The sequence below is a fragment of the Carcharhinus amblyrhynchos genome, unplaced genomic scaffold (assembly GCF_965287045.1).
Source record: "Carcharhinus amblyrhynchos unplaced genomic scaffold, sCarAmb.v2.hapA scaffold_50, whole genome shotgun sequence".
Lineage (NCBI taxonomy): Eukaryota > Metazoa > Chordata > Chondrichthyes > Carcharhiniformes > Carcharhinidae > Carcharhinus > Carcharhinus amblyrhynchos.
This window is the reverse complement of record NW_027649791.1, coordinates 1,731,258-1,755,746: the sequence shown is the minus strand read 5'-3', so window position 1 is coordinate 1,755,746 and position 24,489 is coordinate 1,731,258. Positions and strand designations below refer to the sequence as shown.

Sequence of the window (24,489 nt, the reverse complement as noted above, 5' to 3'; positions counted from 1 at the left end):
TGTTCAAAACTTTCTTATCATTTTCTTTTTCTGTTTCTCTCGTCTATCCCATTTATCTTTTACCTCTTTGTCAATCACTGCTTATTGGACTCCCTTAACTGGAGACACCGTATGGGTACTAGACTTGCTGACATTTGTAAGTGGTGGTGGTGTAGTGGTCTTATCACAGGGACAGCATATCCTATGGGGAACCAGTGCATCCCTGAAACTAACTTGCGAAATTTCGCACTTAACTGTTGAGATGGATCCAGATATTACTGTCAGATTCACAGGAAAAATCAGAACAATTTCACTGTAAAATCTGGACCAGTGTCTCATCAGAAATGCATAGAAACAACAAAATATCAAAAGAAATGTTTTACAAGACCCCAGTTTATCAGGTATGCAGCTGTCACATGTTGAAATTCTGGGCCTGATTTCCCTGTGATTTCCTATCTATTAAAATCAATGGGTAGAATCTAATCAATTTTCTGATTTGGTTAACTGTGTTCTATGATTCAATGGACCTGGCAGTGTATGGCCCATCGAGATCAGTGTTTCAATGTATTTAAGAGCACTGAATTACATATCAAGTTACCACAGCTGACTTCTGAAATGACCAAGTAAGCTGTTCAGTTGTATTAAACAACTACTAAAATATATGAGAATAAAATTGGATGAACCACTTGTCATCAACCTAATATCAGGGAACAGCTGCCAAAATTGTGAAACCAGTTCCACAAAGCAGTCAAACTGCAGCTTGACATTGTCATTCCACTGGCAGGTCAGACTTATAGCAGAGATAGCGGCACAGAGATATACAAGGAATGGCCCTGGGAATCTTCAACACAGAGTCTGAAGGAAACCTCCTGCAGTTTCCTTCATTAGCTATGAGGAGAGATTGGAAAAACTTTATTTGTTCTCACTGGAACAACAGAGGTTGAGGGGGAACCTGATAGAAGTCTACATAATGATGAGGGGCATGGACAGAGTGGATAGTCAAAGCTTTTTCCCAGGGTGGAAGAGTCAATTATTAGGGGACATAGATTTTAAGGTGCGAGAGGCAAGGTTTAAAGGAGATATACGAAGCAAGTTTTTTTATACAGAGGATGGTGGGTGCCTGGAACTCATTGCCGGGGGAGGTAGTGGAAGCAGATACGATAGTGACTTTTAAGGGGCTTTTTGACAAATACATGAATAGGATGCAAATAGACATATGGTCCCCCGAACGGTAGGGGATTTTAGTTCAGTCAGGCAGCATGATTGGTGCAGGCTTGGAGGGCCGAAGGGTCTGTTCTTGTGCTGTAATTTTCTTTGTTCTTTGAGATGTGAATGGTGATGGACAATTAAATAACTGGAGGAAGAAGGTGTCTGGATGCACAGAGCCATCCTCAAATGATAGGTAAACTCAGTACATATTCAGATGAGACTGAAGTATTTGCACCCATCTTCAATCAAAAGTGCCAAATGGATAATGCATCTTGCCCCCCTCCTTTAAATCTCACAATCACAGACTATAGTCTTCAGCCAACATGATTCACTCAAAATGATATCAAGATCACACTGGATATGGCAAAGCCCACAGGCCCAATATCACCATGACTATAGTGCTCAAGATCTAGATGCATCTTTATCCAAACCGTCACAGATGCCAACACTAACATTAACTCGACAAAGGGAATATTGTCTAGTTAAGTCCTAGCCACAAAAAACATGGCAAATTCAATCAGGTTGATATGCCCCTCCTTCCCCAGCCCAAACGACCCTTGAAATAAAGGCAACATTTGACAGTAAAGGAATTCTAAAGAATCAGAGTGAAACCTCTCCACCAGCTAAAGTCATGTCCAACGCAAAAGAAGATAATTATGGTTGTTGCAGGCATTCAGAACATTGCTGCAGGAGTTCCTCAGGGTATGATCTTTTAGTTTAACTGGTTTCATCCATTACCTTCCTTCCACAGAAGATCAGAATTCCAGATGTTTATGGATGACTATATCTAGATTCAGTACCATTCACTATTTCTCAGACACAAAAATACTTTGTGCATCATGCAGAAAGGTTTGGACAAGATTCAGGCTTCAGCTGATAAGTGACATGAAGCATGTATGCCTTTCAACTGTGAGGCAATGATAATTTCCAGCAAGTGAATCAAACTACCTTTCTTTGACGTTCAGCAGCATTATCGTCACTGATCCCCCTTCCCTTGTGTGGTCCTCCTACACAATCAAGATTTAAGGATCACTAGTGATCAGAAACTGAAAGAGAACAACCCCATCAATACTTTAACTACAAGAACAGATCAGAAGCTAGTATTCTGTGCCGACTCCCTACAGCTTGTCCGCTAACTACAAGTTACAAGTCAGGAGTGTGGTAGATCATTCTCCACTTGTCTGGATGAGTACACTTCCAACAACACTCCCAAAACTCAAAACCATCCAGAACAAAACAGCATTATTTATCAGCCTTATCTACCGCCTTAAAAATTCACTCCTCCATCACCAATGTACAGTGGCTACAGTGTGTTTTATCCGCTTCAGCAACTTGCCAAAACTCCGTCTAAGGACTTCTCAAATCCACAATTTCTACCTAGAAAGTCAGGGAAACAGTTGCATGAGAAAATCACCATTTTCACATTCCTCTTCTAGTCACACACCAATGGTTTATCACCTTCTCATGGGCAATGATAGGCAATACTGTGTTTGACACTGATGCCTATGTCCAGGAATGAATAAAAGCATAATTTAGAAAGTATTTTGTGTTATTAGTCTAAAATGATAGCAGTGTTAAAACTTCGCGTTCATGGTAGGAAGGCATTTCCGGGCCTGTAATGATAATTATCTGACTCTAGTTTAATAGCTGTCTGAAGAATGTATTGTAATAATTTTTTTTTTTACAGAAGAATGGAATAAATGGCAATAGTCTGCAGAGGGTTTGAAGTTCAAAAGTTACCATGTCATCAAGAATTTCTATAAATATTCAGATAATTCTGGCAACTTTGATCACCAGAGATAATAGTGCAACTAAAATTTTAAGAATATGTGGGCATGCATCCAATTAAAGAAATGAGTTTGAAGTCACTGTATCATTTCTGTTGGCTTGAGCAATTTTTAATTCCAAATGTTTAATGCACTTCCCTTTCTCTCCCTAGGGCATTAAACATTTTGCTATTTCTTTTGCAGACAAGAACGGCTTAATCCTAGTGTGCTGTATTTCTGTTGCCACATCTTCACTGCACTGTGGCAGTGGATGAATCAGAATATATACATGTCTCATTGACAAATACTTTCATTCTGAAAGGAATTTCAGTTTAGAACAGAAACACTTAATGCTATTACACAAAACCTTCTTCTATATCTATTTACACACACATACTAGACTCCAGAGTTGAATAATTTCTTTATTTAATCAAACTAATCATCACTGCATTCTTTCCATTGAATATATTCTCTGGGAGGTGGAACAGCAAAGGAACTAGTATTGTCACAAATGTGTAGTTAAGTTGTAGATTTTGAAGGACCACTGTTTGAAAAGCACATGTTTACTCAACAAAAAAAAACTTTTAAAAAGCCTTCATTAAGAAAAGGGACATAAGGACTTACAACCTGGCACCTTTATTGATGGTTTGAAATCTTGTCAAATTGCTTATCTCAAAAAAATCACAAAAATCATTTTGAAATTCAATGAATGTTCACAAGTGTAAACAAGATACTTCCACTTGCTAGACTTCTTCCAGAACAAAGACAACTAACTGATCAATGATCTGAAAAGAAAATGACCCCAGGTCAGAGAAAAGCTGTTTGATTTGATTTATTCTTGTCACAAAACATTCTTGTTGCTGCACTGTTCCTGGAGGCACTGCAAGACCAGACCGATGCGTGGGGTAGAAGGAGCAAGCCCCTTTCCCACCATCTGTTCCAAAAATCTGCTTAATATTTGGTCCCCAGATAGGGGACGTATCAGTTACTAAACTGATAAGAACAGATACTACACTTGATCTTAGCCAAAAGGCCACGTATTAGTATACAGTAAGATGTATTGTTTCTTGCAGAAATAGTATACAGACGATGCATATTGTTTATTGATAAGGAAAGGGTGCAGAATGGCTAGGGCATAGAAAAAGATCAACTTAATGCAAGGTAGGTCCATTTAAAAGTCTGATGGCAGCAGGGAAGAAGCTGTTCTTGAGTCAGTCGGTACGTGTCCTGAGACTTTTGTATCTTTTTCCCAACAGAAGAAGATAGAAAAGAGCATGTCCCAGTTGCGTGGGGTCCTTAATTATGCTGGCTGCTTTTCCAAAGCAGCAGGAAGTGTAGACAGTGTCAATGGATGGGAGAGTGGTTTCCGTACACATTTAGAACAGAGTAGTTTCATTATCAACAGACAACATGGTTTTGAACATGGGAGGTCATGCCTCACAAATTTGGTTGAGTTTTTTGAGGAGACAAAACTGATTGACGAGGGAAGGGTCAGGGATGTCGTCTACGTGGATTTTAGTAAAGCATTTGACAAGTCCCTCATGGCAGGCTGGTGCAAAAGGTTAAATGTCATGGGATCAAAGGTGGACTAGCTAGATGGGTACAGAACTGGCTTGGCTATAGAAGAGGGTAGCAGTGGAGGGGTCTTTTTCTGATTGGAGGTCTGTGACTAGTGGTGTTCCACAGGGCTCTGTACTGAGACCTCTGCTGTTTGTGATATATATATATATATGTATATATATATATAAATGATTCGGAAGAAGATTAGCTGGTCTGATTAGTAAGTTTGTGGACGACACAAAGATTGCTGGAGTTGCAGATAGCAATGAACATTGTCAGAGAATACAGCAGGATATAGATGGGCTGGAAAATTGGGCAGAGAAATGGCAGATGGAATTTAATCCAGATAAATGCGAAGTGATGCATTTTTGTAGATCTAATGCGGAGGGAGCTATACAATAAATGGCAGAACCATCAGGAGTGTAGACACACAGAGGGATCTGGGTGTGTAAGTCCACAGATCCTTAAAGATGGCAACGCAGGTGGAAAAGGTGGTGAAGAAGGCATATGGCATGCTTGCCTTTATTGGATGGGACATAGAGTATAAAAATTGGCACACGATGTTGCAGTTATACAGAGCATTGGTTAGACCACATTTGGAATACTGCATCCAGTTCTGGTCGCCACACTACCAGAAAGATGTGGAAGCTTTGGAGAGAGGGCAGAAAAAGTTTACAAGGATGCTGCCTGGTATGGAGGGTCTTAGCCATGAGGTGAGATTGAGTAAACCAGGGTTGTTCTCCCTGGGAAGACAGAGGTTGAGGGGCGAGCTAATAAAAGTTTATAAAATTATGAAGGGTATACATAGGGTGAACAGTTGGAAGCTTTGTCCCAGGTCACAAATGACAAACACAAGAGGTCACAAGTTCAAGGTAAGGGGGCAAGGTTCAATACAGACATACAGAGGACGTATGTTACACAGAGGGTGGTGGAGGCCTGGAATGCATTACCAAGCAAGGTAGTTGAGGCAGGCACGTTAAGATCATTTAAGACTTATCTAGATAGCCACCTGAGCAGACTGGGAATAGAGGGATACAAACGGATGGTCTAGTTAGGAACACAATCAGTATAGGCTTGGAGAGCTGAAGGGCCTGTTCTTGTGCTGTATTGTTCTTTGAATGATTGGCTGGGCTTTGTTCATGCCCTTTGTAGTTTTTTGCAGTCATGGACAGAGCAGGAGCCATACCAAGCTGTGATACAACCAGAAAGAATGCTTTCTATGGTGTACCTGTAAAAGTTGGTGAGAGTTGTACTGGACATGCCAAATTTCCTTAGTTTTCTGAGAAAGTAGAGGTGATGGTGGGCTTTCTTAATTATAGTATTGGTATGGGAGGAACGAGGAAAGGTTGTTGGTGATCTGGCACCTGAAAACTTGAAGCTCTTGACCACATCTACTTTGTCTCCATTGATATAGACAAGGGCAGGTCCTCTGCTATGCTTCCTGAAGTTGAAGTGAAAACTTCACTCACTCCCAGGAACTGTTCTGTTGTTGAGTCTGCCATGCCACCCACATACCAACTCTCCACAAAGGGAGTGAGGATTCACAGGTCAGGGACCCTACCTCCAATCTTCTCCCACTCCCTCCACTTATGTGGGCTATCTTATGTGGGACAAAAAGAGGTAAACGACCAGCTCGGTGAGCCAATAAGGGCAATGATTTCAATGAGGCCATTGAGGTTGGCCTATTGGAGTAAGAGCTCCCTGATTAAGGATCCAATTGATGGGCTAATCAGGGAGTATTTGCCTTGTACTTAAACAGGAGTGACAGTTCCTCCGACCACCCTTGGAGATAGACTGCTCATTACTGGCACTCTGTGTACTGCTGCTAGAGTTTGTAAATAAAGGGATTTTGGTTAAGGGACTTCTGCCTCCAAAGACAGTGGAGATGAGGGGAAAGGAACTATCCAAACGAACCTGTTTGCGATCAGCCGCAGCATGTTGGGGGTAAGGCACTGCCTGGCAAACATGCCAGGAAATTGGATGCTTTTGATCCTGCTGTGGAAGAGTGGGCCCATTATGTAGAACGGATGAGTTATTTCTTCAGCGCTAGTGACATAGTCTCAGGTGAAAAGAAACGGATTATTTTGCTGACTGCTTGTGGACCAACTGCTTTCGCAGTTGTGCACAGTTTAACACTTCCGGAGGCACCAAATACAAAAACCTTCCAGGAATTGATGGACTTAGTAAAAGAGTATTATGACCCTAAGCTACCTTTGATCCTGCGAAGGTACCAGTTTTATTCAGCATTCCGAGAGACGAGGGAGTCAGTCTCTAGTTTCCTAACAAGGTTAAGGTGATTAGTTCCAAAACCAACATTTTGGAAATTGACATAGAGACCAGGGTACAGGAGAATGCATACCTTGGAAACTCCACCTACCTCCGACGAGGAACAATTGCTTTGCATAGCAATGACCAAATCAAAACCTATTAAATTATCCATAAGACTGAATGGATGTCCAATATTAATGAAGGTTGACACTGGCTCGACCATATCCATGGTAGAGGAAACAGTGTTCAACAAAATTCGCACTGAACCCCAACCCTTATCGTTAACTGAGACTTCGGCAAGACTGAGGACTTATACAGGGGAACCACAGAGTGTTGGGTGCAACACATGTGCCTGTTGCTCATGAAAACAACTGGTTAGGCTACCATTGATGGTAGTGGAAGATTCAGGACCAAGCCTATTGGAACGGAATTGGCTGAAGGAAATTCAACTAAACTGGGTAAACATTTCAGTTGGAAAATGGTCACCTGAGCAAAGTCCTGCTCAAATACCCAGAGGGTTTTTCAGAAGGACTAGAAACAATTAAAGGAGCAAAAGTGACATTACATGTCGATCCAGAGACAGTCCCAAAATTTTGCAAGGCCCAGCCGGTGCCATTTGAATTAAGGGAAAAGGTGAGCCCAGAAATCAAAAGATTAGAGCGTGAAGGCATAATAAAACTGGTCCAGTTTGCAGAATGGGCAGCACCCCTGGTGCCTACTCTAAAGCTGGATGGCTCAGTTCACCCTTGTGGAGATTTTAAACAGACAATAAATTATTACTCACAACTTGATAACTACCCAATTCCCTCGGTTGAGGATCTATAGGCAAAGCTGGCAGGAGGACTCTTATTCTCTAAAGAAGACATGAATCATGCATACCTCCGGTTGAAGCTGGGCAAAGATTCACAAAGATTTTCCACCAGCCATGAATTCACCAGACTGATGAAGTCGAATGGGGGTCAACACATCAGGACAGCACCATATCATCCAGCATTGAATGGGCTCGCAGAGAGAGCTGTCCAGGCCTTAAAAGTTGGGTTAAAGAAATAGCCAGTGGCAGCAAAAGAAACCAAAATCTCCCGCTGGCTGTTTGGTTACAGGACAACCTTATACGTCATCACAGGAATAGCCAAGAGAGGCATTTCGATGCTGGTGAAAAAGTCTGGGTGAGGAACTTCACAAATGGTCCGGCATAAATAGTGGGAACAGCCAAACCCAGGACGGAACCTGTATCCTACTGGATTCGCGTGGGAGAGACCTTAAGAAAGCATCTAAACCAGGTGCGGGCCTCAAGTTTGTCGCCCATCCCAGAGCCGATTCCGACCAGTGGGCCAAGGACTGAGGAGAAACTTACCCACCGGCCAGCCCTACCTCTCTAGCACCCCTGGTGAGAACCTTGTATTCCTAGATGGACGTGGTAGATGAAGCTCCAGCTACTGCTGGAGGGAGGGGGCAAATCAGCCCTCCGGTGCTTATGATGGAAGAGACAGGTACCTAGTAGATACACCCCTCCTACATTGGATGCCATATTGAAGGATCCAGACCTGGCAATGAAATGGAGGAGGAGACCTGTGAGGTACTTGGACCCCCGAGATTCCTTGGATTACTTCAATCAGGCCATTGAAGTTGACCTATTGAAATGTGAATTCCTTGGTTAAGGATCAAATTGATGGGCCAATCAGGGAGTCTTTTGCCTTGAACTTAACTGAGTGTGTCAATTCCTCTGACACCCCTAGACAGAAACAGCTAACTACTGGTAATCTGTGTACTGCTACTGTTAGAGTTGTAAATAAACGGATTTTGGTGAAAGGACTTCTGCCTCTGAAGATTTAGTACAGTACTACGTACAGAATGAAAAATCGGGTTCTCACCCAGTTTCTCGCCATAAGCAATGTTACCAACCCTGTTTTGCCACCAAGATCAGCTTTGTGCTCTTTTTGATTTAAATATTAATAAGATGCCGAGGATGTCATTAATAAATCCAACACGGTGTCGTCTGGCCTCCTCGCCAGTCAGTCCACTAGTGAAAACCCCAGATTTTGATGGCTTCACTGGGGAGATTGGAGATCATTGAAGCCCCCGGGTGGTTAAAGTTTATTTATTAGTTACAAGTAGACTTACATTAATACTGCAGTGAAGTTACTGTGAAATTTCCCAGTCACCAAACTGCACCACCTGTTTGGGTCAATGCACGTAACCAGCATGTCTTTCTGACTGTAGGTGGAAATCCACACAGCACGAGGGGGCACGGCTTTAAATTAAGGGGGGGTAGTTATAGGACTGATGTCAGGGGTAGGTTCTTTACCCAGAGGGTGGTGAGGGACTGGAATGCCCTGCCAGCTGCAGTTGTAAATGCGCCTAGTTTGGGGGCGTTTAAGAGATCTGTGGATAGGTTTATGGACGAAATGGGATTGGTTTAGATTAGTGGGTTAGTGTTTTTTTTTTAAAAAGCTGGTCGGCGCAACATCGTGGGCTGAAGGGCCTGTTCTGCGCTGTAATGTTCTATGTTCTATGACTCAGGAGAACATGCAGACCCAAGGTGAGAACTGAACCCAGGCCCCAGTGTGTGGGGGAACAGTGCTAACTACGGTGCTGCCGTGTCACCCAGTTGGCGGCATGAACAGGTGGTGATCGGTGGGAGGGGAGATTGATTGGCAGGGGTTATGCAGGGGAGGGATGATCAGCGGGCAGGGACTGGCACAGGATGTGCAGGTGGAGCACCAGAGGGTGTTTGATGGGGGACGTGTTGGCTAGATCCTGATGCTTGCGACCTGTGTTACCATTGGCAGCTTGGAAATTACAATGCGCCGATGATGGGGGGGCTGGTGCTGACTGGGGTGGGGGGTGTGAGCAGGAAGTGTCCCTGTCCACTGTGCAGGCGGCCTGATCTCCCAATGACCGTCCCTAGCAGTCTGCAGCCAGCTTCACCGGAGTGCTTAGGCTCTATACTCTCCCCTCAATAACCACCCCCCTCCCCCTCCCCAAACTGGTAGATTGCTCTTCTGTCCAAGAAAGTGAAATAAGATTGCATTTTCAAACTTGCCCAAAAAACAAGTCTGAAATTCACCCATTTTCTTACTTGTTTGCCACTTAGAATTTTTTCAGAAGATTGTGTCCTTAAAAATTTTGGGGGAAAATTCCACCCCTTTTTTTAAATATCACTTTTTTTCCTTTTATCTGCATTTTAATTTTTGTATCTGTATTTCAGTATCATTTTTATACAAGTAACTTTCAGCAGTAGCATTTCTAAAAATGTAACCTTTTACCTCGTTCAAGACTAAAGCTTGTTTGCTGGGTAATTTTTATACTCACTCACTTATTTGAAACCATAAGCAACAGGAAGCTGGGTTTTAATAAAAAAATACAAGCAATAAATTAAGGTGGCTACAGTTGATGCATAAGTCCGGAGGGTTCGAATTGGCAGAAGTTTATGTCTAAAGACACTAAAGACCATTGCTAGGCAGGTAAAATTTAAGATCCCCAGTTAGAAAAAGAGGCAGGAATTCCTGAAAATGTTGGCTGAATATTTTGAATTCTGTCCAGAGTCAGAAGAGGCAGCGAAAGCCGATTCAAAACCAAACTGAGTTACTCCAGCCAAATTAAACTGGAAAAGCTGAGACTGAACTGTTGCAGCAAGATTCTGAAAAAGGCAGAGACACCCTGCAGCAGCAAACTCAACCCATGATGGTTCAGTCAGTGGAGAAAAGTCCACAGGATTAAATAGGAACCAGTCAGATCCCCCAACAGGTAAAGGGACAGTGAGGGAGATGCCCATTTAGTCAAAGCGCTTGAACATAGAACATAGAACATTACAGCGCGGAACAGGCCCTTCGGCCCACAATGTTGCGCCGACCAGTCTTATTTTTAAAAAAAAACATTGACCCACTAATCTAAACCACTCCCTTTTCGTCCATAAACCTATCCACCAATCTCTTAAACGCCCCCAAACCAGGCGCATTTACAACTGCAGCAGGCAGGGCATTCCAGTCCCTCACCACCCTCTGGGTAAAGAACCTGCACCTGACATCCGTCCTATAACTACCCCCCCTTAATTTAAAGCCATGCCCCCTCGTCACTTGACAGTTAAAAGGGCTCAAGCCAAGCCCTGTAAGTGGGAAGCTGTAGAAAATGGACCTGCAGAACTCTCAAATAAAGCAGCACAAGGAGTTACCACACCCATCAGGCTGGAGTCAGAATACAGCTGAGAAACTAAGACACTGAACTCAGTTCAAACAATGATTTTGATTTAAAAAAAAGTTACGACTTTTTTTTTTACTGTCCTTGAATTGGACAGAAAAAAAAGCCAAAACTCAAAAAACAGAAGCTGTCAAACTGGGTCTGAACAATCAATCAACATCATGGAGATGTTCTAATTCTCCCAATTAGAAAGAGTGCACTATGAACTAGCTCAGAGCATGCAGCTAATGAAGCAACCTTGTCAACAAAGTTTGTTTGTTCAGTTTAACAAGCCTCCAGGAGTACACCTTCATGCATATATTTGCTCAACAATAGACTTTTAAAAGCCTTCATTCAAAAGCACATCAAAGTAGATAAACCCCAGGACCTGATGAAATGTATCCCAGGACATTGTTGGAGGCTATGGAGAGAATTGCGTGACCCCTAACAGAGATATTTGAATCATCGACCGTGACAGGTGAGGTACCTGAAGGTTGGAGGGTAGCAAATGTTGTGCTTTTATTTAAAAAGGTCTGCTAGGAAAAGCCTGGGATCTACAGACTATCACAGAATCATAGAACCCTACAGTGCAGAAAGAGGCCATCTGGCTCATTGAGTCTGCACCGACCACAATCCCACCCAGGCCCTACCCCCATATACCTACACATTTACCCACTAATCCTTCTAATCTACGCATCTCAGGACTAGTGAGCCTAACATCTGTAGTTGGTAAGTTGTTAGAAGGTATTAGAAGGATGTGGAGGCTTCAGAGAGAGTACAGAAAAGGTTTACCAGGATGTTGCCTGGTATGGAGGGTCTTAGCTATGAGGAGAGATTGGGTAAACTGGGGTTGTTCTCCCTGGAAAGAAGGATGAGGGGCGACCTGATAGAGGTGTATAAAATTATGAAGGGCGTAGATAGGGTGAACAGTGGGAAGCTTTTTCCCAGGACAAAGGTGACAAACACAAGGGGTCACAAGTTCAAGGGGGGGGGGCAAGGTTTAACACTGATGTCAGGGGGACATATTTTACATAGAGGGTGGTGGGGGCCTGGAATGCACTGCCCAGCAGGTGGTTGAGGTGTACATGCTGGGATCGTTTAAGACTTATCTGAATAGCCACATGAACAGACTGGGAATCAAGGGATACAAACGAATAGGCTAGTTGGGCTCATGAACGGCACAGGCTTGGAGGGCCGAAGAGCCTGTTCCTGTGCTGTATTGTTTTTTGTTCTTTGTTAAGACTAAAACTTGTTTGCTTAATCATCTTTAAATAGAAATGTTCAAATTAAAAGTAGGGCTTCATACACACATACAAATTCTGAGCTTATAGACCACTCCAGGGGAAAGCTTTTCATGTGATTATGACAGGCATCCAATTGCAATTCATCCAAAAGCCTGAAAACAATTTTACACATGGCATTGATACCGTGTTTGCATGTTAGTCACATTAGGATAATTTGGGAACTAGATCACAAATTTAAACACGAGCATTAGATTTATAAAATTGCAGTGTTGGGTTCACGGGAACTGAAAGGAGCCAGCAAGGACAGGATTACTGAAAAAGCAAGTCTTACTGAGGAATACGATATGAACAGCAGAATTTTACATGTCTGACAGTACTGTCATGGCTATTGGATGAGCAATCTAAGGACCTGCACTACAATCCAGAGGATTTGAGTTCAAATTCTGCTGACAGAGTTTGATTTCAGTTTATTTTTAAACGTGAAATATAAACAAAACTATAAAGAACAATACAGCACAGGAGCAGGCCCACCTAGCCTGCACTGATACATGATGCCTTTCTAAACTAAGATCTTTTGCCTCTATGTGGTCCGTATCCCTCCATTCCCTGCCAATTCATGTATCTGCCAAGGTGCCTCTTAACGTGTCTATTGCATCTGCCTCTACCACCTCCTCAGGCAGTGTATTCCAGGCATTTACCATCCCGTGTGTAAAAAAAAATTGACTCTCATCTCCTTTAAATTTTCCTTCTTTTATCTTAAACCTATGTCCCCTAGTAATTGATATTTCTACCCTGGGTAAAAGTGAAAACTCCTACTATCCCTGCCTCTCATAATTTTGTAAATTCCTATCAGGTCGTCCCTCAGCCTCAGACATTCAAGTGAAGACAAACCCAAGTTTGTCCAATCTCTTCTCATAGCTAAGACCCTCCAAACCAGGCAACATCCTGAAAAATCTTTTCTGTACCCTCTCCAAAGCCTCCACATCCTTCTGGTAGTGTGATGATCAGAACTGTACGCATTATTCCAAATGTGGCCGAACTAAATTTCTACATAGCTGCAACGTGACTTGCCAATTTTTACACTCTATGCCTGCCTGATGAAGGCAAGCATGCCACAGGCCTTCTTGACCACATTATTCACTTGTGCTGCTACTTTCAAGGAACTGTGGAACCTGTATGCCTAGATCCTCAGTATGTTTGTGCTTCTAAGGGATGTGCCATTTATTGTATACTTCCCTCCCACATTAGGCTTTCCAAAATGCACCACCTCACACTTGTCCAGGTTAAATTCCATTTGCCATTTCTCCATCCTGGTGTCCTCCTTTCACACGCTTCCTGAGGTTCTGCTGATGTCCTGGTGTTCCAGTATTCATAAAAAAACACAAAGATGGTGACAAAACCCCAATTTGTTCACTAATGTTCCAGTGGGAATGAAATCTGCTATCCCTTTTCAGAATACTTCAGTTCCCCAACAAAATAGTTGACTGTCAGTTGCTGTTTGAGGAGATCTAGCAAACCACACAGCCTTATCAAACTAGTTCAAAGACACCTCCAAAATAGAAAACGTAGGGTACAGCAGCACTTGAATTGTTGGGAGATGACAATAGCACGGGTGAGTGTTTCAGCAACAGATGAACTCAGATGATAGCAGAGTAAGGTGACGATGAAGTTATGAATATGGCTCCACTTACAGTCCAGTAGAATTCAATGTAGTGAACTATCTGTTTGGCATGTGTGCAACATTGAAACATGCTAACTAGACTTTGGTTCTCATCAATTTCTCATAAACAGCTGTGAGTATGCAGCATACAGTTCATTGCCAGAAACTGGTGCTTTCATATAGCTCAGGAAAGGCAGCCAAACAGGAAGCAGAGATTAATTAATCGCAGTGAAGACTGCAGTGTGTTGTTCACGTACCTGTCTGAGCCAATGCCACGATTCTTTTCCTGTTGAAGTGCAGGATCGACCCATATAACGAGAACAGATTGTGGACTCATAACTCGAACTGTGATGTCTCTGGGTTCATACAATTCATTATTCTCTAAATCAATAACAGAGGTGATCATCAAAAGTATTTAGAGCAAACGTGAGGATGAAGTTGAAAATGCAAAATTAAAATGTATGTAAACAGTATGTTAGGTATTAAAGTCCTGAGAAAGTTCCATTACCACAAATATATAAAGTAAACTTTGAAGCTTCCTGATATTGAGTCTCAGTTGGCAGGAGCATGGATTGAGAAGCAGGTATTTGAGGTACTCAGTGTATAGTTTCTACATTTAATTGACAATTTGTATTTCTTCTTTGGGAAAGGTGGTTTCATTTAGAGTTTTTATTGTGAGCTTGGTGCCAAGAAGTCTGGAGGCCCTGTTTGGGGCAGCAAGGTGGCACAGTGGTTAGCACTGCTGCCGCAGTGCCAAGGACATGGATTTGATTCCTGGTTTGGGTCACTGTCAGTGTGTAGAGCTTGCACATTCTCTGTGTGTGTGTGTGGGTTTCTTCCAGTTTTCTCCCACAGTCCAAAGATGTATGGGTTAAGTGAATTGTTGGGGACTAGCTAGGGTAAATGCATGGAGTATGGGGTTAGGGCTTGGGTGGGATTGTGGTCGGCACAGACTTGACAGGCTTAATGGCATCCTTCTGAACTGTAGGATTCTATGTGCATTTTTACTGAGGTTTTACAGACCCAGAAATGAGGTGGATTTCAAAGGGGTTAGGAATTTAGAAAAAAAACAAGTAGAAAAATACTGTGCTGTTGCTTAGCGACAACAATCCAAGGATATATAAGACACAGGGAAAGACAGAAAGGCAGTCCAGTCAATGGGTGTATGTTAGATTGAAGGCAGAACTCTTTAGTAAGAAACCTTGAAAGACTCTCGGGAACTGAATTTAGGGAACACATGTTTGCTCTGAAGTTGAAACAATATTGAGTTTCGATTGGGTTGTGTGTGTGTCTTGGGGAGAGATACCAGCTAGGGAAAATAATCTACTGAATGTTCAGAGGTTCACCAGAAGAAAACTATTTGCACCTGAGCCAGCCTAAGCAAGAAGCTTTGGTGTTAAGATAGTAGCTACATCTTCACTGGAGTTGTGTCTGTAAGAGTATTGTTGGGATGAAATGAACACAGAGGTTGAATCATTTTCTGGTGTTTGTCTTGAAATCTTTCCAACCTTTTTGTCTCGTGTGATATACACTGTTCACACTGCGCAATTTTCTTGTTTAACAATCTTTGTATAAAAAATACACCGACAGGTTCTTGTGAATGTGATCAGTCCTGTTCAGACTCTTGTGAATGTGTTCAGACCTGCATGTTTTCTCAAAAAAAAGTTAGGATCCGCCAGGCCAGATTTCATTTTGGGCTGAGACCCATCAGTATTATCAGTTGGGATCCTGAATTTTAGGCCATAAGACCATAAAACATAGGAGCAGAATTAGGCCACTTGGCCCATCAAGTCTGCTCCGCCATTCAATCATGGCAGATAGTTTTTTCATCCCCATTCTCTTGCCTTTTCCCCATAACCCCTGACCTGTTTATCAATCAAGACCCAGTCTATCTCTGTCTTAAAAGCACTTAATGACCTGGCCTCTACAGCCTTCTGTGGCGAAGAGTTCCACAGGTTCACCGCTCTCTGGCTGAAGAGATTCCTCCTCATTGCCGTTTTAAAGGATCGACCCTTCAGCCTGAGGTTGTGCCCTCTGGTTCTAGTTTTCCTTCTCTATCCAGGCCTCGTGGTATCCTGTAAGCTTCAGTAAGATCCCCCCTCATCCTTCTAAACTGCAACAAGTATAGGGTCCTCAACCATTCCTCATATGACAAGCTCTTCATTTCAGCGATCATTCTTGTGAACCTCCGTTGGACCCTTTCCAAGGCCAGCACATCCATCCTTGGATGTGGGGCCCAAAACTGCTCACAATATTCCAAATGGGGTTTGATCAGAGCTTTATACAGCCTCAGCAATACACCCTTCTCTTGTATTCTAGTCCTCTTGACATGAATGCCAACATTGCATTTGCCTTCCTAACTGCCGAGTGAACCTGCACGTTAACCTTAAGAGAATCTTGAACAATGACTCCCAAGTATGTTTCTGATATCCTAAGCATTTTCCCATTTAGAAAATAGTCTATGCCTCTATTCCCCATTCCAAAGTGAGTAACCTCACTTTTCCACATTGTATTCCATCTGCCACCTCTTTGACCACTCTTCTAACCTGTCTAAGTCCCTCTGCAGCCCCCTGCTTCCTCAATACTATCTGTCCCTCTACATATCTTTGTATTATCTGCAAAGTTAGCAACAGTGCCTTCAATTCCTTCCTCCAAATCGTTAATCTATATTGTGAAAAGTTGTGGTCCCAGCACTGACCCGAGGCACACCACTAGTCACCAGCTGTCATCCTGAAAAAGACCCCTTTATCCCCACTCTCTGCCTTCTGCCAGTCAGCCAATCCTCTATCCATGCCATGATCTTCCCCTTAACAGCATAGGCATTTGACTTATTTAACAATCTCCTATGTAGCACCTTGTCAAAGGCCTTCTGGAAATCTAATTAAATCATGTCCACTGGTTCTCCTTTATTTAACTTCCTTGTTACCACCTCAAATAACTCTAACAGATTTGTCAGACAAATTTCTGCTTATTAAAGGCAATGCCTGGAAAATTAGCTGCAGTGTGAATCATCTATGGTTCAGTGAAGGTCAATGCAAGCTCAATGAATAACACCTCATCTTCTGATTTAGTACTTAACAAACCATGGTCCTCAGCTTTGAGTTCAACTATCTCAGATCATAATGACTAAACACACTTTTCACACTGCAGGTACTGAAAATGATTCCACTAATGCTCCTTAAATGTCCTTTGAACCCATTTCTCAATCAGCTTATTACCATCGCTTTTTGCCATGCACTATTATCGATTTATAATTGCAGAGCTTCCCCTTTTTCTTTGTCCTACCCAGCTGACCTGCTACCACCCCTTCCCAGCACCCCATTCCTCCCAATCCCCAATCCTTTACTTAGGCTTGGACTTGTTTAAAAACTGTAAAATGGCAACTGCATCTAGTTCTGGTTATAAATCACCTGCCTGAAATATTACCTCTCGCTCTGAAAGTCTATTTCAGGCCTATTAATTAATTAATATATTTCTATTAATTAAGGCCTTGGTTTAATTAATCTGTCCTGTCCAGTGGATGGTTAACCAATATATCCACACTGTATGCCAGTTAACTTGTCCTGTCCAGCACATGGTTAACCAGTATCTCCACTGTGCATAGCAGTTAACCTGTCCTGTCCAGTGGATGGTTAACCAGTATCTCCACTGTGTATAGCAGTTAACTTGTCCTGTCCAGTGAATGGTTAACCAATATCTCCATTGTGTATAGCAGTTAACCTGTCTTGTACAGTGAATGGTTAACCAGTACCTCCCATGTGTATAGCAGTTAACTGGTCCTGTCCAGTAGATGGTTAACTAGTATCTCCACTGTATTTAGCAGTTTGCTACAAATTCAAATGGTAACAATTTCACTGACAAAATTTCTACGCTTATCCAGGCATTCTCAATTTGAAATCCACCTCCACATGAAAGCCCCAACAAATAAGAAATGTATGTCATTTACTTGTTAACAATGAAGATGTGAACACTTTTATGAATAAGAATATCACAATTAGAGTGGTGCATTTACATGCAACGTGTAACCTGTGTAGAGAAGTGAAAAATTTCTACGATTACCTCAGGCCAATAGGTTTTCCAGCCAAACCCACCTGGAACTTTGTGTTTTATTAGGGTTGATCTGTAAACAGGTTCCCTCTGTCCTAAGGCACTCCGTGTCCGAGGTGCCATCCCATAGAGCGATTGCGGAACTGTGGGAAGACAAATGTACAGGGAAAAGAAAACCAAAGAAACAATTTCACTCTTCAATGTCTTATGTGTGGCAAGTTGCAATACTGAGAAACAATTTTCAAAACCATTATTTACTACTGCATTCAAAATGGAATTGCCTCAGTAATGAAAAGATTTCTACAAAATTGTCAAAACCGTTTCAATGTTACATGTGTTAGTGCAGCAGGTGAATGACTCACCGATTTTCTGTACTTCATGTCTCCTTTGTTCTTTTGGACGTGGTGCATACTTCCTTCTCCTGCCAAGCAGATATCTTCGAGCTTGAGGGGTACGAGGTGATCTCATTCGAGGTGAAACCTTCTCGTCAGAAGGTCTGACTCGCAGTCGATGAGGTCCCTTTGATACACTTCTATCTAAAACAAAAGACGTTCCTCAAGTTAATTTTATTTTAATTAGTTGCTTCTAATTAACAACCCAAAACTAGATTGGACTTTTGGAAAGAAAAAGTTCTACGTTGCTTTCCAAAGTCTAAAAGGAAAGATGTGTTTTAAGCAAACTTTCTAAAGGAGAAGGGATGAAGAGGCACTCAGGGATGGAATCCCAGAAAGGGTTAAGTTGACTAATAGGTACAGCGGATGATGGACAGAAGATTAGGGTGAGGAAAACAGACTTCTTGGGAGGTTGTAGGGCTGGAAAAAATTGCAGAGAAAGGTAAGGGTGAGGTTATGAAGGGATTTCAACAAAAGATAACATTTGTAGTTAGTGCTTATGGAGGCTTACAGATCAAAGTAGGGGTAATGGGACTCAGTGATGGATCAAATACAGGTAGTAGAGTTTTGGATCACCTAACTTTCACAGAGGACAGAGGATGGGACGCCATCTAAGAGAGTACAAAAGTTGACTCTGGAGGTAACAAAGACATAGCTGAAGGTTTCAGCAATGACTGAGTAGAGCGGCTCAACTGCTAAAAGTATAGAAGTAGATGATCTTTTTAATTGAAAGGATTATGAGATTGGAAAATCAGCTCAGGCTTCAATACTTAGGCTCATCCTAAAATTCTAACGCGGAGGAAGATGGAATCAATGACAAGTGTTTGTGGCAGGGGCCAAAGGCAATGATTTATCTTACCAAAGCTGGAGGAACTGTGGCCTACGCAATGCTGAATCTCAGATTTCATAATAGAGATAGTGGAAAGGTCAAGACAGTCACAGAGAGGTAGAGCTGGGTGAAAAAGTACTTATGTCAATTGACCTCACGTTTTCACCAGCAACAGTGTGTTAATAAGGAAGGAAACAATATTAATCCCCGGTGGACTCCAGTGATAATGCTGAGGAAGAAGAAATGGGCAAAATGGTCTGGTTACAATTGGTTAATCAAGAGTGGAACTAATCGAGGGCAATCTCACTGAGATGGACACTAGAGCACAATGATGATGTTGACTGTTTTAAAGACTTTAGAGATAATAAACCATGGTCATATTCACAGCAGATGTCATTTGTTACTTCAGACTTAACCATTTCAGTGCTGCAACTGGGACCAAAACTTGCTGAGTGAGATTTGAACGGGGAGTTGCAAGAAAGGTGAGCATGGTTTAAGACTCACCAACACATTCAAGGATGGTAGCTTGCACTGACAGACTGATCAGTGACATCCTACAGAATAGCGGCGTGATAATGGGATTTTTTTCTAAAGTACATAAAGAGGGAGCACAATTTATGTCAGCTAACACAGGGACCAGGCAGGGAAGTTTACGATCAGCAATTTTACAAACATGCGTAGAAAACAATATGTGTGTATCTGACCATTAGAATGAGGCCTGAAAGGGGATTGGAATGTGCAGGTTCAGCTCTAGGTCAGGGCTAATGGTGGAGCTGAACTGATACATGTCACAAGACTACTGAATTGCTTCTTTCTCACCAAGCTCGTGAACTCATCACACTTGTTATTGGAGGAATGTTAAAAGACAGTTGGTTATGAGAAAAGAAACAAGGGGTAATATTTACTCTCTGGCATCATCCTGTAGCAGAAAGTGCTTTTAACGGAACAGAGGGAAACCCAGCAGTACTTGGTATGGTCCTGTCACATTTGGTGATGTTGGCTGTGTGATACTAATACAATAGTGAAAATATGTTGTTGAAGTCCTTTGTTATTTTAATGGAGGCTTGAAATCTGATTTTACATGCATTTAATGCCAAATTAAAACAGCAGAGAAAAGAATTTGACAAAGATTATTCATATAGTAACATCCTAATGTAACTTCCAGATTTACTGGCCTCATCTTCTGCTACTAATGATAGCAAATTACCATAAATAAAGCTGTTTCATGGCTTTCACTACATGTAAATGTGCATATGTTTTTATTTTGCATTTTATATATTTACATTATGTACACATATACTAATAAAAAAGAGGAAGCAGGAAAGAAAATGTCAAATGTACTTGTATATAAATCTAGTTAATGCAAACTGTTGGCAGTGGATGAATGTATCCTAAACACATTAAAGATTATCTTGATAAAGCTTTTTCTGCTGTATACAAGTCTGGAAATAATCAGCATTTTACTTGATTTGTTACAAAGTCCCAATGAACTTCTGACATTTACATTTTGAATTTTATGATTCTTTCATTGTCAAAGTCCAAAATTTGTATCTCTTAAATATTTACCTATGGGTAGATCAATTTTTTTTTGTATTCATTCGTGGACATTGACATCGTGGGCTGGCCAGAACTCATTGCCCATCCCTAGCTGCCCTGTTTACCTGTGTCTACGAAATCATACACCCTGAATGAAATAAAAAGGGACTCATGAGTCGAGTTTATTAAACTTCTTAATGGACCCAAACCAATACAGTGCAGCAATCAAGCCTTACACAATGTTTATTTTAGAAACCAAGAACTATTGAATAAAAGTCAGATTAAATTGTGATCACAATGTGTAGTGCTCTGCCCAGTTTACACTGAAGAAGGAGCGATACTCTGAAAGCTGGTGCTACCAAGTTTACACTGAACCATGCAGGAATTGAACCCAGGTCCCTGGTGCCAGCAGTACTAACCACTGTGCCACCGTGCTACCCTGCATACACATCATTCCTATAGTGTGACATCCAGAGCCGTATGCAATATTTCAGCTGAAGACTGACTAGTGTCTGGTATACATTACTTCCTTGCTCTTGTATTCTATGCCACTATGAATAAAGACAAAATGCTAGCTGCTTCATTTAACTGTTCCCACCACCTATCCTGCTTCCTGCAATGATCTATATACATATACAACCAGGTTTCTCTGCTCCTGCACCCTTTTAAAAATTGTACCCCTTATTTTGAATCGTCATTCCATGCTCTTCCCATAAAAATGCATCATCTCACACTTTCCTGTATTGAATTACATCTGCCACCTGTCTACCCATTCCACCAACTTCTCTATGCTGACACTATAATTAAGAAAGCCCACCAACGCCTCTACTTTCTCAAAAGATTAAGGAAATTTGGCAGGTTAGCTACAACTCTCACCAACTTTTACAGATGCACCATAGAAAGCATTCTTTCTGGTTGTATCATAGCCTGGTATGGCTCCAGTTCTGTCCAAGGCCGTAAGAAACTACAAAAGGTTGTGAATGTGGCCCAATCCATCAAGCAAACTAGCCTCCCATCCATTGACTTTGTCCTCAGCAAAACACCAGCATAATTACGGACCCTGTGCACCCCAGACATTCTCTCTTCCACCTTCTGTCAGGAAAAGGATACAAAAGTCTGAGGTCACATACCAACCAACTCAAGAATAGCTTCCTCCCTGCTGCCATCAGACTTTTTAATGGACCTCCTAGCATTAAATTGCTCTTTCTATACACCCTAGCTATGTCTGTAACACTACATCCTGCACTCTGTTGTTTCCTGCTCTCTGAATGATATGCTTTGTCTGAATCGTGCACAATAAACAATACTTTTCACTGTATACTAATACTTGACAAAAATAGATCAAATCAAATATGTCCCTTTGAAGTTCTACACAGTCCTCTTCATAGTTTGCAATATGTCAAAGTTTTGCGTCATCCGCAAACTTTGAAATTGTCCTCTGCGCAACAAACTAATTAATATATAGCTGGAAAGGCAAGGGTCCAAATACTGGTGGGAAGTTTAACAACAGTATTGCACAAGTTTCCAGAAACAATTATTTTGGATAGAATTAGTATTCACAAGGAAAAATAAGAGTTGATCACACAAGTATTTACAAGCTATGGTGATAATTTAGTGGTGTTTTATATTATACACACACACAGAAACACATACACATATAATTAATTGTTGGGTGTTTGTATTCCCTTGTTAAACAGTAATGATCTGCAGCTGGATCATAACATTCAAAGAGTTGAAATGGTGTGCCAATTGCAAACTAATGGATTGTAAGATGGAAGTTTTTCAATTATAATATTAAAATTACAATTTCTGCTACTTCACACAGAACAGCTGAGTATTAATAAGATAAGATGGTGTTTATGAGACTTGCCCCCAAGATGTTCAATTAAATGAAATCAAATTGGAAAATGCTCAAACAACTACGCTATGAAATAAAACAACATAAAAACAAAACATAGAAGATAGGAGCAGGAGGCAGCCATTTGGTCCTTCGAGCCTACACTGCCATTCATCACGATCATGACTGATGTCCAATTCAATAGCCTAATCCTGATTTCTCCTCATGACCTTTGATCCCAATTATTACATATTCAAAATAATCCCTCTCGCAAGCAACTTCTGTTTTCATCCCAGGCTGGAATAAAATTACTTGTGAATGCACCTGTGATGGTTTCATTGAGAGTTTGTGGATCGATGTTGGAAACCCCATCTAGATTCATCCGTTCTCTCCCTGTAAACAAAAGAAAATTGACTCAGTACAGGAAGGGGACATGCGTTTTAAAATGTTAATTTCTAACAGTCCTTTACTTCATCGCTCACTTTACACCCACTGTAAAATAGAAACTTAAACATTGCTGCTTAACATAAGAACATAAGAAATAGGAGCAGGAGTAGGCCATCTGGCCCTTCGAGCCTGCCCCGCCATTCAATAAGATCATGGCTGATCTGTCGTGGCTCAGTTCCACTTTCCCGCCCTCTCCCCATAACCCTTAATCCCCTCTCTTATCAAAAACCCATCAACCCGCTTCTTAAAAATATTTAGCGAGGCAGCCTCCACCACTTCAACGGGCAGAGAATTCCAGAGATTCACCACCCTTTGAGTGAAGAAGTTCCTCCTCAACTCCGTTCTGAACCGCCCCCCCTTTATCTTGAGGCTGTGCCCCCTAGTCCTACTGTCTTTTTTGAGCGGGAAGAGTCTTTCCACCTCTATCCTATCCATCCCATTCATCATCTTATACGTCTCAATGAGATCTCCCCTCATTCTTCTAAACTCTAACGAGTACAAGCCTAGTTTATTCAGCCTCTCCTCATAGCTCAACCCCCTCAACTCCGGTATCAGCCTAGTAAACCTCCTCTGCACTCCCTCCAGGGCCAAAATATCCTTGCGCAGGTGCGGCGCCCAAAACTGCACACAGTACTCCAGCTGCGGCCTCACCAATGCCCTATACAGCTGCAGCAAGACCTCCCTACTTTTATATTCAATCCCCCTCGCTATGAAGGCCAGCATCCCATTCGCCTTCCTGACCACCTGCTGCACTTGCAGGCTGGGTTTTTGTGACTCATGCACAAGGACCCCGAGGTCCCTCTGCACCGTCGCCTGCTGCAGTTTTTCGCCACTTCTTTGAGGCATTACCATTTGGATCCCAATAAATTATAAACATATCAGTTAGGGCTTTCTAACATGGCTTACGGAATAAAAACATCAACTAGTATACATAAGAACATTAGAAATTGGAGCAGGAGTAGGCCATCTAGCCCCTCGACCTGCCCTGCCATTCAATAAGATCATGGCTGATCTTATCGATATTAAGCATAGATAAGGGTCATGGGTGGAGGGGGGACTCGTAATGTTAAGATGGCGGCGCAGGCTCATTGGGCCGAAGGGCCTGTTTTGTTCTTTGTTGATAGTGGTTCAGTTCCACTTACCCGCCTGCTCCCCATAACCCTTAATTCCTTTATTGATCAGAAATCTATCTACCTGTGACTTAATCATATTTAACGAGGTAGCCTCCACTGCTTCAAAGGGCAGAGAATTCCAAAGATTCACTATCCTCTGAGAGAAGAAGTTCCTCCTCAACTCTGTTCTAAACTGCCCCCCTCTTATTTTGAAGCTGTGCCCTCTAGTCCTTGTTTCCTTTCCAAGCAGAAATAATCTCTTTGCCTTTACCCTATCTAGCCCCTTCATTATCTTATATGTCTCTATAAGATCTCCCCTCAGCCTTCTAAACTCCAATGAGTACAGGCCTAATCTACTCAATCTCTCCTCATAAGCTAACCCCCTCACCTCTGGTATCAACCTGGTGAACCTTCTCTGTACTCCCTC

General features: G+C 42.0%; 1 protein-coding gene and 1 non-coding gene across 2 annotated transcripts in view; both read right to left on the bottom strand.

Annotated features, from left to right (window-relative positions):
• fndc1 (fibronectin type III domain containing 1) overlaps positions 1–24,489 on the bottom strand; it is a 221,630-nt gene that overhangs the window by 94,316 nt on the left and 102,825 nt on the right. The window contains exons 4-7 of the mRNA XM_080182267.1: positions 22,828–22,896; positions 18,272–18,445; positions 17,954–18,052; positions 14,120–14,243 (exon numbers count right to left, since the gene is read on the bottom strand). Coding sequence (XP_080038393.1) covers positions 14,120–14,243; positions 17,954–18,052; positions 18,272–18,445; positions 22,828–22,896 — 466 coding nt within the window. The remainder of the gene's footprint in view (positions 1–14,119; positions 14,244–17,953; positions 18,053–18,271; positions 18,446–22,827; positions 22,897–24,489) is intronic.
• On the bottom strand, positions 3,810–3,999 carry LOC145337481 (U2 spliceosomal RNA). Its single transcript, XR_013885363.1, has one exon. It is a non-coding gene; the product is annotated as a U2 spliceosomal RNA (small nuclear RNA).